Here is a 12,655-nt window from a genome sequence, read left to right on the forward strand (position 1 = left end):
ATTCAAAATTGTTCCTCAGAGTTTCAGCGGGGAAGTCTCTTGTTTTATTTATTTTAGAAATATCAACTCATAAACTGCAAAAAACATACTTTTGCCATAATCAACCTTTATAATAATTTTGAAACGGACTAAAGAATTTTGACATACAGATTCCTTGGTTAATTTTATTATAAAAATATTAATAAAGTTAAATATGTAGAAGTTAAAAAGTAGCTCAAAAAAGAAAAAGTCAGTTCCACCCCGTTGTCAATCCCCAAAAGTAACTATGGTTAATAACTGGCACACAACTAGATGCTTTTAATGCTGAATCTGTCCTAGGCACTAGAGTATACACAATGTCAATGCAGGGTATTCGCACCAGGCTGCTCTCAGACCTAGAGCACCCCAGCAACCTCAGACACCTTCTCTGTCTGAGTCGTGTTTGTGAACCTTCATACTTAATAGCTTGGGAAAATCTCTTAGATTGGAAATAATTTTCCTCAAATCTAAAAGTCACTGCTCCACTCCATTCTCAGAAGTAACACCAGAAATCAGAAGTCCCAATTCTTTGAGGCCTGTTTTTTCTACCTGCAGGCTCCTCTTTGTCCTTGGTGGTCTAAAATGTCAAAGCCACATGCCTGGGTGGAGAGGAAGGTCCTGTACCAAGAGGAAAAGTAATGCTCCTCTTGACTAGTGATGGTGTGTGACTTCCCCAGAAGCAGCAAAGTTGCCTGTATTATTCAAGGTCATGGCCCCTAATCCACATGAAGAGGTCTGTCAGCAACCCCAGCTGGGCCCAGCCTTCCAGCACCTCTCTGATGTGACAAATGTATCAGCAATGCCACCTTAAGCCCTCCAGGACAGCTCATCTACCAGCTGACAGCAGTGAGTAACTTTAGGTAAAGCTACAAAGAGTAGAAGAATCATCTGACTGAGCCCTGCCCAAATTCCTGACTGACTCATAGAATCTGTCAGGTTTATAATAGAGGATTTTATTCATTTAGCTAATAAGTTTTGGATTTTTTTTTTTTTTTGGCGGGGGGTGGGGGGGGTACTGGGGATTGAACCCAGGGCTGCTTTAACACTGAGCCATACCCCCAGCCCTTTTTATTTTTCATTTTGAGGGTCTTGCTAAATTGCTGAGGCTAGCTTTGAACTTGCAATACTCCAGCCTCCGCCTAATTCTCCAGATTATAGGCCTACACCACCAAGCCTATTAAGTTTCAGGCAGTATATTACGCAACAGACTCTAAAAAAAAAAAAACAATATATATATATATATATATATATATATATATATATATATATATATATATATATATTTCTTTTCTACTAAAAATTTTGCTTTAAACTAATCCTAATCCTCCCACTACAACTCTGGGTGAACAAATCCAGATTCATTCTATCTGCATTTTACTTTAGCTTCTTAAAAATTTATTATTTTTTAACCTGATAATTATTTCACAAAGAAATAATAATAATTGCCACCAGAATCTTTACTTCTCAGTTGGAGGGGGAGGCAGGGACAAAACACCTTTTAAAAAGACCCAACTATGTCAAAGGTAGCAATTATATCCAGAAATGCAACAGGCCCATGTTTGCTGAATCCATAACTAGGATACATGCAAGGCCAAATATTTCAAATTGAGATTATTCTGGAAAATGTTTGAAATACACTATCAGGAGCTTAAGCCTACTTTAATAAATGTATTTGCCCAGCAGCTTAAAGATGGGTAGTTAATAGAGGAAAAGCCACTTGCTGGGGAGATGAAAGGTCCTGCTCTAACTGTAGAATCAGTGCCTAGAATGATGCCTAGCACCTATAGCAGCTCAATAAACACGCAGAGAACAAGCCTCCTCTAGCCCTCAACAGTGCCACTTGACATGCTGCACAGGACACACATCACAGCAGTGCAGAGACAGGCACAAAGACGCTGCCCTGTCCCAGTCAGGAAGTAAAGAAGGTGGCACCAGAAGGCAGGTCTTCAGGCTCCACAGCCCATGTTCTTTTTAACTGTGTGACACTGACAGCAAGTGAGGATCTCAGAGGTGGAGCGGAAACAGCCATCTGCGATAAATGTCATGGCGCAATAGGCACAAATTTGGGTAAGGTCAGCAATATGTAGTTTCACCCTATAACCCCTCCCACACCACCAGCTTAATTATTCATGAATGATCTGAAGAGGTGCACTCCACAGCAACCCTCTCAGGCCATAATGCTCCCTGTCACTTTTTAGAGTCAAAGTGAACACTGGTGGGCACCATTCATCCATTAGGAGCAAGGGCAAATCCTGGGAAAGTTCAGGGCTAGGAAGACACTCCTGGCTTCCTTCCTCACACTCTGAAATTCAGACTGGAAAACTATTAAGCCAACTAGGTACATTTAAGCAAATAAGGGAATAAAGAAGTGTTCTTTGAATGCAAATGTCAACACTTGTCATGTAGAACAAACGTCTATTAAATGGAAAGTTGCTGAAAAACTGCACAGATGCTTAACTTATGAAGAAGCTGCTATAAAGACAAAATAAGTTGAAGATTCCCTTTGTCGAGCAGAGTGTGGTGGTGCATGCCTGTGATTCCTCTGGAGGCTGAGGCAAGAGATCCCAAGTTTGAGGCCAGCCTCGGCAACTTGGTGAGACCTCGTCTCAAAAATAAGAAATTTTAAAAAGGGCTGGAATATAAATCATGGTAAAGTGCCACTGGATTCAATCCCCAGTTCCATAAACAAAACAAAATAAACTACTCCCCCAAAAGAAGATATCCTAAGTCAAAAAATGCATTGAACACACCTAACCTGCTGAACATTCTAGCATGGCTTAGCACACTTTAAATGTGCTCAGTATACCCACATTAGCTTATAGCTGGACAAAACTGTCCCACAAAGCCTATTTTATAATAAAGGTTGAACATCTCATGTAATTTATTGAATACTGTACTGAAAGTGCTCAACAGAATAGTCATGAGGGTACTCACTAATAATGTACACCAGCTCAAAGCATCCAGGGCCTAAAAAATGTTTGAAGAATTGAACTAAAATTAATTGATGGATAATGGGATAATACAACAACAAGGTCATCAATTTCTGTGGCTGGTTGCCACTGCCCAGCATCATGAAAAAGTAGCATAACAACACATTACTAGCCCAAGAGAAGATCAAATTCAAAGTATGGTTTCCACTAAATGTGCACTGCTTTCACACTACTGTAAAGTCATTAAGCTGAACCCCAACGAGCAGAGACCTCTGTGCCTGCAGTGAAATACCCGAGGAACCCAGGATGGATTCAGTTTCTGTAGTTTCTACTTCAAAGACTAGAATAAATTGGGCACGGTAGGGCATGCCTGTAATCCCACTGGCTCCAGAGGCTGAGGAAGGAGGATCACAAGTTCAAAGCCAGCCTCGGCAACTTGGCAAGGTCCAAAGCAACTTAGTAAGACCCTGTCTCAAAATAAAAAATAAAAAAGGCTGGGGGTGTGGCTCATTGGTAGAGGCAGTACTGGGGGAGGGCGAAAGTTGGGGGCAGTATAGCTTGAGGAAGTCTCTGGGGTCTAGAGAGCGAAAACTACAGAGATGCAGGTGCCAGGATTGGGGGAGAAGGAGGGGTGGGAAACAGGCCACTCTGCTGGATTCCCTTCGGACACAGGACCTCTGAAGCTGGGTGGGGCACAAGGGACTTCTAGATGGCCAGCAAGTTTCTATTTCTTTATCTGGGCAGAGTTATACAGATGTGACCTTTGTGGACATTCCCCACGTTGTGTGTCTTTCTGTATGCAGTTACGGAGGCACCACCCTTCTCACTCTTGGACAGCATCCACAGTTGCTCCATAGCTGAAGTGTTCATTGAGTCCTAAAACCCCAGCAGCTCAAGGATCCCGAATCCTGCCACAGACTGAGGGCGTCCTGGAAAGACTGTGGGAGAAGTCTAAGAAGGTCAGACTCCTGCATGAGGAAAACGGTTTATTTGAAGACCAAATCTTGGAATGTAGTACAAATTGAAACTATTTCCTAAAATTGAGAAGCGGTAACAGATCATAAAAAGGAAGAATACCTTGTACAAAGGAATTTAGAGAGGACCTCTACTCTGAAGGTTCAGCACTATCATTCTGGCTGCCTCTGGAGGACAGCCAATTCCTAGCCATCGCAGCCCCCTCATCACAGTGGCCAGGCCAAGGACAGGCCCATGGCCAAGTCGGCCTGCAAGGACAAGAAGCCTCATTGTTCTGCTGGACGTGCAAGTCTGAGCGACAGAAGGCAGGAGAGGGATGAGGCTTGTGAACAAAGGCCAGAGGAGGCAAACTGAGAGCCAGGCTCTGCATTAGGCTGCCACTGAGGTCATCCTAACCCAGGGACATTTTAAGTTTTCCAAACTAGTAAGTGCTACACGATTTACTTAGCTATGTGACCCTGAACAAGTTACTTAGCTGCTGTAACTGAGTATTCCACTTATAAAACACGGATAACAGCAGCACACCGTGAGGACTGAGTTACTATAAACTGAAAAATCAGCACTTACAACAGTGGCTGGCACACATGTTCGTTTTTACTGTATTTCCATTTAAACCACACTGACCTGGGCTTTCTGTTTTAATTCCAGACTCCTTGTATGAATAAGAAACAGAATTTACAACCAGGAAAATATTAAACTCTTCGGTGGTAGTTATGCTTTTCTTCTTTTCTTTCTCTCTCTGTCTCTCTCTCTCTCTTTCTTTCTTTCTTTTTTGTGGTGCTAGGGATTGAACCCAGACCCAGGGCCTTGTGCATGCAAGGCCAGTACTCTACCACCTGAGCTATATCCCCCAGACCGGTAGTTTTAATTAGTTAGCCATAAAGGAAAGTCGAGAATGCTTGGTGGCTGGATTGCAGCACAGTGGTAAGCGCTTGCCTCACATGTGTGAGGCGCTGGGTTCAATTCTCAGAACTGCATATAAATAAATGAATAAAATAAAGGTTCATCAACAACAAAAAAATTTTATTAAAAAAATGTCTGGGACTGTAAAATGATCTTCCTGAACAGCCCTCCCCTCCCTACCTGGAAGGATAATGAGAGCTTGTTGCTGCCTTCAATCAGCATGGCTTCCTGGCAAGGAAAGCCCCCAGCAAATGCAGGTTGACAATTTACCACAGCTCCCCTCTTAGCCACTGTTGAGCAACATGCAAAGTGTTTTGAAGGGACACAACCTAGGGTGCAGGCCTGCCTTCCCAAGTTCCCTGGCACTCACTTTCTCTCTGGGGGAACTATATCCTACATCAACTGTCAACAGCGAAGTCAAGGAACTTTCCCCCTTCTCTAAAAGCTACCAGTACATGAAAAAACAGTAACCTAACTCCACCTGGTCTCTAAAGCTTGCCCTTACAATGCCTCTGTCACCACTTCTTGAAACACTGGCCAGAGCAATTAGACAGACAAAAGAAATTAAAGGAATACAGATAGGAAAAGAAGAACTCAAATTAGTACTATTTGCCAATGATATGATTCTATACCTATAAGACCCAAAATATTCCACCAGAAAACTCCTAGAACTAGTAAATGAATTTTCAGCAAAGTAGCATGATACAAAATCAAAACCCATAAATCAAAGGCATTTCTATATATCAGTGACAAATCCTCTGAAAGGGAAATGAGGAAAACGACCCCATTCACAATAGCCTCAAAAAAAAAAAAAAAAAAAAAAAAATTCTTTGGGAATCAACTAACAAAAGAGGTGAAAGACCTCTACAATGAAAACTAAAAAACACTAAAGAAAGAAATTAAAGAAGACCTTAGAAGATGAAAAGATTTCCCTTGATCTTGGATAGGCAGAATTAATATTGTCAAAATGACCATACCACCACTATACAGATTTAATGCAATTACTGGTGCCAATACCATGCTGTTTTTGTTACTATCGCTCTGTAGTATAGCATAAGGTACTAGAACCAAAACAGACTGGTAGACCAATGGTACAGAATAGAGGACACAGAGACTAACCCACATAGTTACAGTTATCTTATATTAGACAAAGGTGCCAAAAACATACACTGGAGAAAAGATAGCCTCTTCAATGAATGGTGCTAGGAGAACTGGAAATCCATATGCAACAAAATGAAATTAAACCCCTATCTCTCACCATGCACAAAGTTCAACTCAAAGTGGATCAGGAACTAGGAATTAAACCAGAGACCCTGCATCTAACAGAAGAAAAAGTAGGCCCCAATCTCCATCATATGCGATAGGCCCCTACTTCCTTAATAAGACTCCTACAGCATAAGAATTAAAATCAAGAATTAATAAATGGGGTGGATTCAAACTAAAAAGCTTTTCCTCAGCAAAAGAAATAGTCAGTGAAGTAAATAGAGAGCCTACAGCTTGGGAACAAATTTTTACCACTTGCACAATAGATAGAGCACTAATCTCTAGGGTATATAAAGAACTCAAGAAACTTAACACCAAAAAAATAAATAAATAAATAACCCAATCAATAAGTGAGCCAAGGAACTGAACGGACACTTCTCAGATGAAATACAATCAATCAACAAATATACAAAAAAATATATTTCATCTCTAGCTATTAAGAGAAATGCAAATCAAAACTAAGATTTCATCTCGCTCCAGTCATAATGGCAGCTATTAAGAATACAAACAACAATAAGTGTTGGCGAGGATGTGGGGAAAAGGCACACTCATACATTGCTGGTGGGACTGCAAAATAATGCAGCCAATATGGAAAGCAGTATGGAGATTCCTTGGAAAACTTGGAATGGAACCACCATTTGACCCAGCTATCCAATCCTTGGTCTATACCCAAAGGACTTAAAAACAGCATACTACAGGGACATAGCCACATCAATGTTTATTGCAGCACAATTCACAACAGCTAAACCTAGATGCCTTTCAGTCAGTAGTTGAATGGATAAAGAAAATGTGGTATATATACACTGGAATACTACTCAGCAATAAGAGAATAGAATCATGGCATTTGCAGGTAAATGGATGGAGCTGGAGAATATAATGCTAAGTGAAGTTAGCCAATCCCAAAAAATTAAATGCCAAATGTTTTCTCTGATATAAGAAGGCTGATTCATAGTGGGGTTGGGAGGGGAAGCCTGGGAAAATTAGACGAACTCTAGATAGGGCAAAGGAGAGGGAGTAGAAGAGAGGGGGCAAGGGGTGTAAAAAAAAGATGTTGGAATGAGATGGACACCTTTACCCTAAGTACACATATGAAGACAGGAAGGTATTATATTTTGTGTACAACCAGGGTATGAAAAATTGTGCTCTATGTGTAATATGAATTGTAATGCATTCTGCTGTCATGTATAACAAGTTAGAATTTTTAAAAATTTAAGAAAAAAAAGCTTGCCCTTAACAATAGAGTCTGCTATGTATCTGACAATGATTTGTTATATATAAAAATAAAATTAAAAAAAAAAACACAAAGTCATCTGGCATAAAAAACAGCTCTGACAGGAGCAGACTGAAAGAATCCTGGTATCTATAACCATGTTGACCCAGGATCCTCTAACTGCTCTCTAAGTAATAAGGAACACCATCTTTACCTTCAAGGCTTACCTTCAGAAAGAATAAGGCAATCCCTACATGAGAAATAGCCAGCACTGCATCTGGTGCACTGGAGTGCTCCCTGCATGACCTGGTTACTTTACTGATTTTAAAAAGAGAAAGCGGAAGAGGAAGGCCCTGCAGAATGTAAACCACAATGCTGGGGGCAGAACTGAGGTGGGAAATCACCACCTCCAACCACCACGGTAACAGCTGATGTAGGCAGGACTCAGCAGTGGACTCCAGACTGTCAAGCTCGGCTCGGCTCATCACAAGGAGAGGAGCACTCGGCTCTGGAGTGGGACTCTGGTGGGCAACACCTGAAGCAGAGCCAACATCAGCCAGAAGGCACAGACTGTCATCCAGCACATGCCATGCTATGGCACACAGGGAAGGATGCACCACCACTTAGGTCACAGCACTGCCACAACCTCAGGAACTGAGGCCAACGCACCACACCAACCTGAGGGACACCTTGGAAAGCAAATGGCCTATACTCTCCAAAAATGCCAATGTCATGAGACACAAAGGGATGATGAGATTAGAGATGTGACCACTAAAACCAACGCATGACCTCACTGGACACTAGAGTTAAAAAAAAAAAAAAAAAATGCAATGAAGAACACCATTGGGACAACTGTTGAGAACTAAATTCTGACTGGGTCTGAGACAGTAATGTTGCACTGATAGTAATTTTCCTTAATTCTATAATTGTACTATGGCTGTCCAGGAGACACACTGAGGTCAGGCTTAGTGACCACGCCTGTGATCTCAGCTCCTTGGGAGGCTGAGACAGGAGGACAACAAGTTCAAGGCCGGCCTGGATGATTTAGTTAAGACCCTATCTTAAAATGAAATTAAGCCAGAAGTGGTGGTTCATGCCTGTAATCCCAGCAGCTCGGGAGGTACAGGCAGGAGGATCCCAAGTTCAAAGTCAGCCTCAGCAATTTAGCAAGGTGCTAAGCAACTCAGTGAGGCCCTGTCTCCCTGAGTTCAATACCTGGTACCCCCACAAAAAGACATTAAATTAAATTTAAAAGGAACCGGGGATGTGCCCTGAGGCAAGATGCTCCAGGTGCCACCAGCACGTGCACACTGGTGCACTCAGGAGGTGGCATGCACAAAGGGTGAAGGCACCACCAACTGTGGCCTGAGTGACCACCACAAGAGTGTGCACTACTCCTGCTGCTCTTCTGATGTTAGAAATGACTTTTCAAGGAAAAGTTGAAATCTTCTTAAAAAAAAAAAAAAAAAAAAAAAGTAATTTTCTGCCCACAAGGGTGTTATAGCCGACTGAGAAAGAGAACACATTCCAGCAAACAAAGTGAAAAGCGGCACAGAAGCGACACAGTCGATCGTGGTAAAAGACATTGCTTTTGAGAAGAATCTGAAAGTTTCAAAGAAAATGTGACCTGAGCTTTGAAGGACGAAGAAGAAAAGCAATTGATATCATCTAAAAGTGATACACAGGGAATTCTTGTCTGAGAATATACCTACCAGAGCACAGCAGTCATGACCAGAGAAGGAAAGCCCATGAGGTGAAATCCCTGCCAGCTGTGGCACCTCCACACCAGACGGAGCGGTTCACCACCGCTCAGCGCGCAGCCAGCACCACCAGCCAGAGGGGTGAATACCTGCCTCGGCACCGAGTCACCTCTTGTCAGGTATGGTTTTCCATCTGAACTTCTTCATCAACACACGACACGCATGTCTGCTTCCAAGGGCTGAGTGGAGCAGTATTTTAGGGTCTTTTATTTCCCTGTGGGTCCTTCTCATAACTCCAGATACACTGTTTTCACCAACCTGTACCTTTTATGTTCTGATGATGAACCACAACTGAGCAGGGAGGACCAAACCCAGGCAGACCCCCACCAGCTGCAGCTCATAGAGACACCAGTGGGTCCACCATCAAATCCCATCAGAGATATACTTTACCACAATCTTAACAGGCCTATGCTTTACCCTAAATGTCTTACAGTCCTTAGCACATGAACACTTTGGGTTAGTAAATGTACTAATTTAATTTTAATGAACTTATTAATTTATTGATTAAATATTCTAAGCTGAAACTGCTGACATACATCTCTAAGAATTGAAATTATATTAAAGTCCTACTAAAAAATCACTCATTCCCATGTAAACACAAGTACATGTATGTGATTATTTTAATTATAAGAAAGATGTTTCTTACTTCTGGAAAGTTCTTCCATGCTTGTAGATTTAATATTTTACTTGTCCCTAAATACTCTATTCTTCATTTGCTACAAAGATGGAGGCAAATCGTCAAGCTTCAGTAAGGAAACTACCAAATACCAAACCCATCTGCTGTTCATCAGGTTCTGAGTCAACCCCTCTGGAAACCTCACTTCCCAATTCCCTCTGGCCCAGGCTGTAAGCTGCCTGGAAGTCATGTGTCCAGAGAGACATGATGAGACACCTGCAGTGGGAAGGCCTGTCTGTACAGGGACGAGGGAGACCCGAGGAGATGTTCTGCATGTTACACTTACAGAACCTCAGGTGCTTTGGTGGCTTGGAAGGGCAAAGGCAGTTTCTCTGTCAATGAAACTTTGTTTTTGTTTTCAGTGTTAGTAACAATGGCTTGAAAAATAAAAGTCCACAAAATAGCCCCTTCTTCCCACCAAGGTTCTATAAAAACCAGGAGTTTATGTGAAATTTGCAGGCAGAGGTCACCCAGAGCCCATCCATTGGTGGCTGAAAACTCCCTTCAGCAGCCCACCCTTGAGGAGCTCCTCCTGGAGAATGAGACTAAGGTTGAGTTATTTTTCAAGAACCCAGATTTGGCTGGTTTCTCACTTTAAACTCAGCACCCATGTCAAAAAAAATTCACAATGTCTGAATTACAAGGTGACATACAGTGACTTCTGGCAAAGTTATGAGCTTTACAGAACTTTAAGTCGACTGATTTGTCACGCTATTTAACATCACTCTTGCCAATAAGATCCAGGTGTTCAACTTTGGGATGGTAAGAAGTGAATAGGAACAATGACTAAACACCTAGCTGTGATATACAACTGCCTGAATGTGGAGCCAAGGCTGCAGGACAGTGCGGCTCAAAGAGCAGGCCATCAACTTATCGGCAATTCAGGCAACATCTCGAATGCCCGTGACACGGAGAAAGCTGCCAAGCAAACGACGAACTGAACAGTGTGCTGTGGGATAGGACTTGCCAAGTTTCAACCCAAGTTCCAACTTGTCATCTCATCCCCGACAGAGTCGAGTCTGCACACCACACACTGACTGGCCTGCTCTGGAGCACAATCGCCCTCATTAAGAATGTAACACATGCAAATAATCATCGGTTTTCACAGGACATTTAAAACACGTAAATGAATGAATACCTGTTCCTGCAGGTCGTAGTCATAGCTGTCATGCAGCAGGAGACTGAGGACGTACCGAGTATAAATCATGGCATCGATGCCACATTTCTCCAGCTCTTGTCCCAGCCAGGTCTGCACTGGGCCCAAAGCATGAAGCAGAGACATGTCAGAAACAGACACGGGGCCTGGATAGAACTCGAGGAGCTCTCAGATGGCAAACCATCCACAACTGTGCAGACAGGTACATGAATCTAGGTTGCTGACATCCTTAGAACACAAGGCATTTTCTGTAGTTGGTGTGCTGTTGTACCTGGAGGGGATTTTCACTCCGGTAGAAAGGGTAGAAGCTTGACACCTAGGACCAGCATCCACCCGTGCTGGCCATCAGCTCTCTAGAACAGCACTTCCCTCTTCAGGCATGACCACTGAACCAGCATCCTGACAGCAACAGATACGCGCGAGCAGTTTCCTACTTTCATTTCACATGGAGGCCAAATCTAAGTCTCCGGCAGAACCTACAAAAATGAGAGAAAAAAAGATATGCAATATATATACATGTAAACCAAATTATTTATCTTGTGGAAAAAAAACAAACTGTTCCTCTTTATTGAAATACCTTTGATCTTAAAACACTATTTCCCCCCTGGAACCTTTGACATTTAAAATTAAATGACACTGGGCTGGGGATGTGGCTCAAGCAGTAGCGCGCTCGCCTGACATGCATGCGGCCCGGGTTGGATCCTCAGCACCACATACAAACAAAGATGTTGTGCCCACCAATAACTAAAAAATAAATATTAAAATTCTCTCTCTCTACCTCTCTCTTTAAAAAAAAAAATTAAATGACACTGTAAACTTCTAAAAGCTTACTATCTTTTAACAGGAAAATTGAGAAGTTTATGTTCTATCTGTGCTCAATTATACTGATGGTTTATTTTGTTATCTCAAGAGACAGGACTAATAAAAACATTTTATTAGATTACAATAAATTTTCAATAATAAATTTTTGTTTATATGTAACACTGAAAGAATTTACTAACAAATCACTAGTTCACCTTTAAGGGTAACAGAAATAAGCAGTCAAATATTAATTTTTTTGAAACACTGGCAAAACGAATTAGTCCTTTAAATTTAAGTTTTATACAGGTGATCAGTTCTTTCATATGCCTAAAAATTTCAGGACTAGTCATTGCTTATTTCATACAAATTAAGGTGAAACACAAACATTTTTATACCATGGCAGGCTACACTTTATACCTACTATAACTTTCCTTACATACGTAGGTTGAATTTCCGATTGTTTGTGATAGATGACACTCTTGATTTAACAGCATTCCCTTTAACATATTTTAATATGTGAAACTAATCTAACAATGAGTTTATAAAATCATAATGTTCTTTGTGGCAGAGTACTGACTGATGTACACTACTAGCAAATAACACCAACATAGTTAGAGGTGAAGCTCATCAGCTCAGCTTCTGCATGAACTTTAGCAGACAATAAGAAGGCTACTGAAAATAACTCTTAAAGCAGTCTTAGTGTTCACTGTTAGTAAAAGCATCAAGTCAGAAAGTTAAATACTCTTCCCCCAAAGATTTAAGACTGAGTTTCTTGCATTCCATCTACAACTACATAGTAAACTTTACATACATCAAATATTTAAAAAAAATTTTAAATCCACCGTAGGACTAAGTTGCTGGATTAATGTATCACTAGTGAGTATTTGGCAACTTTAAAAAACTCTTGCTACTATGTTATCTTTTCTAAATTATCAAAGTTGATTAAATCAAAGCAAAGGTTTT

General features: G+C 41.4%; 1 protein-coding gene across 5 annotated transcripts in view; it reads right to left on the reverse strand.

Annotated features, from left to right (window-relative positions):
• Kiaa0232 (KIAA0232 ortholog) overlaps window positions 1-12,655 on the reverse strand; it is an 82,130-nt gene that overhangs the window by 43,006 nt on the left and 26,469 nt on the right. For all 5 annotated transcript variants that reach the window (XM_076865253.2, XM_076865254.2, XM_076865252.2 and 2 more), the window contains exon 2: window positions 10,874-11,367. In XM_076865253.2, the coding sequence (XP_076721368.1) occupies window positions 10,874-11,017 (144 nt within the window). In that variant the 5' untranslated portion in view covers window positions 11,018-11,367. The remainder of the gene's footprint in view (window positions 1-10,873; window positions 11,368-12,655) is intronic.

This window comes from Callospermophilus lateralis, chromosome 8, assembly GCF_048772815.1.
Source record: "Callospermophilus lateralis isolate mCalLat2 chromosome 8, mCalLat2.hap1, whole genome shotgun sequence".
Classification (NCBI taxonomy): Eukaryota; Metazoa; Chordata; class Mammalia; order Rodentia; family Sciuridae; genus Callospermophilus; species Callospermophilus lateralis.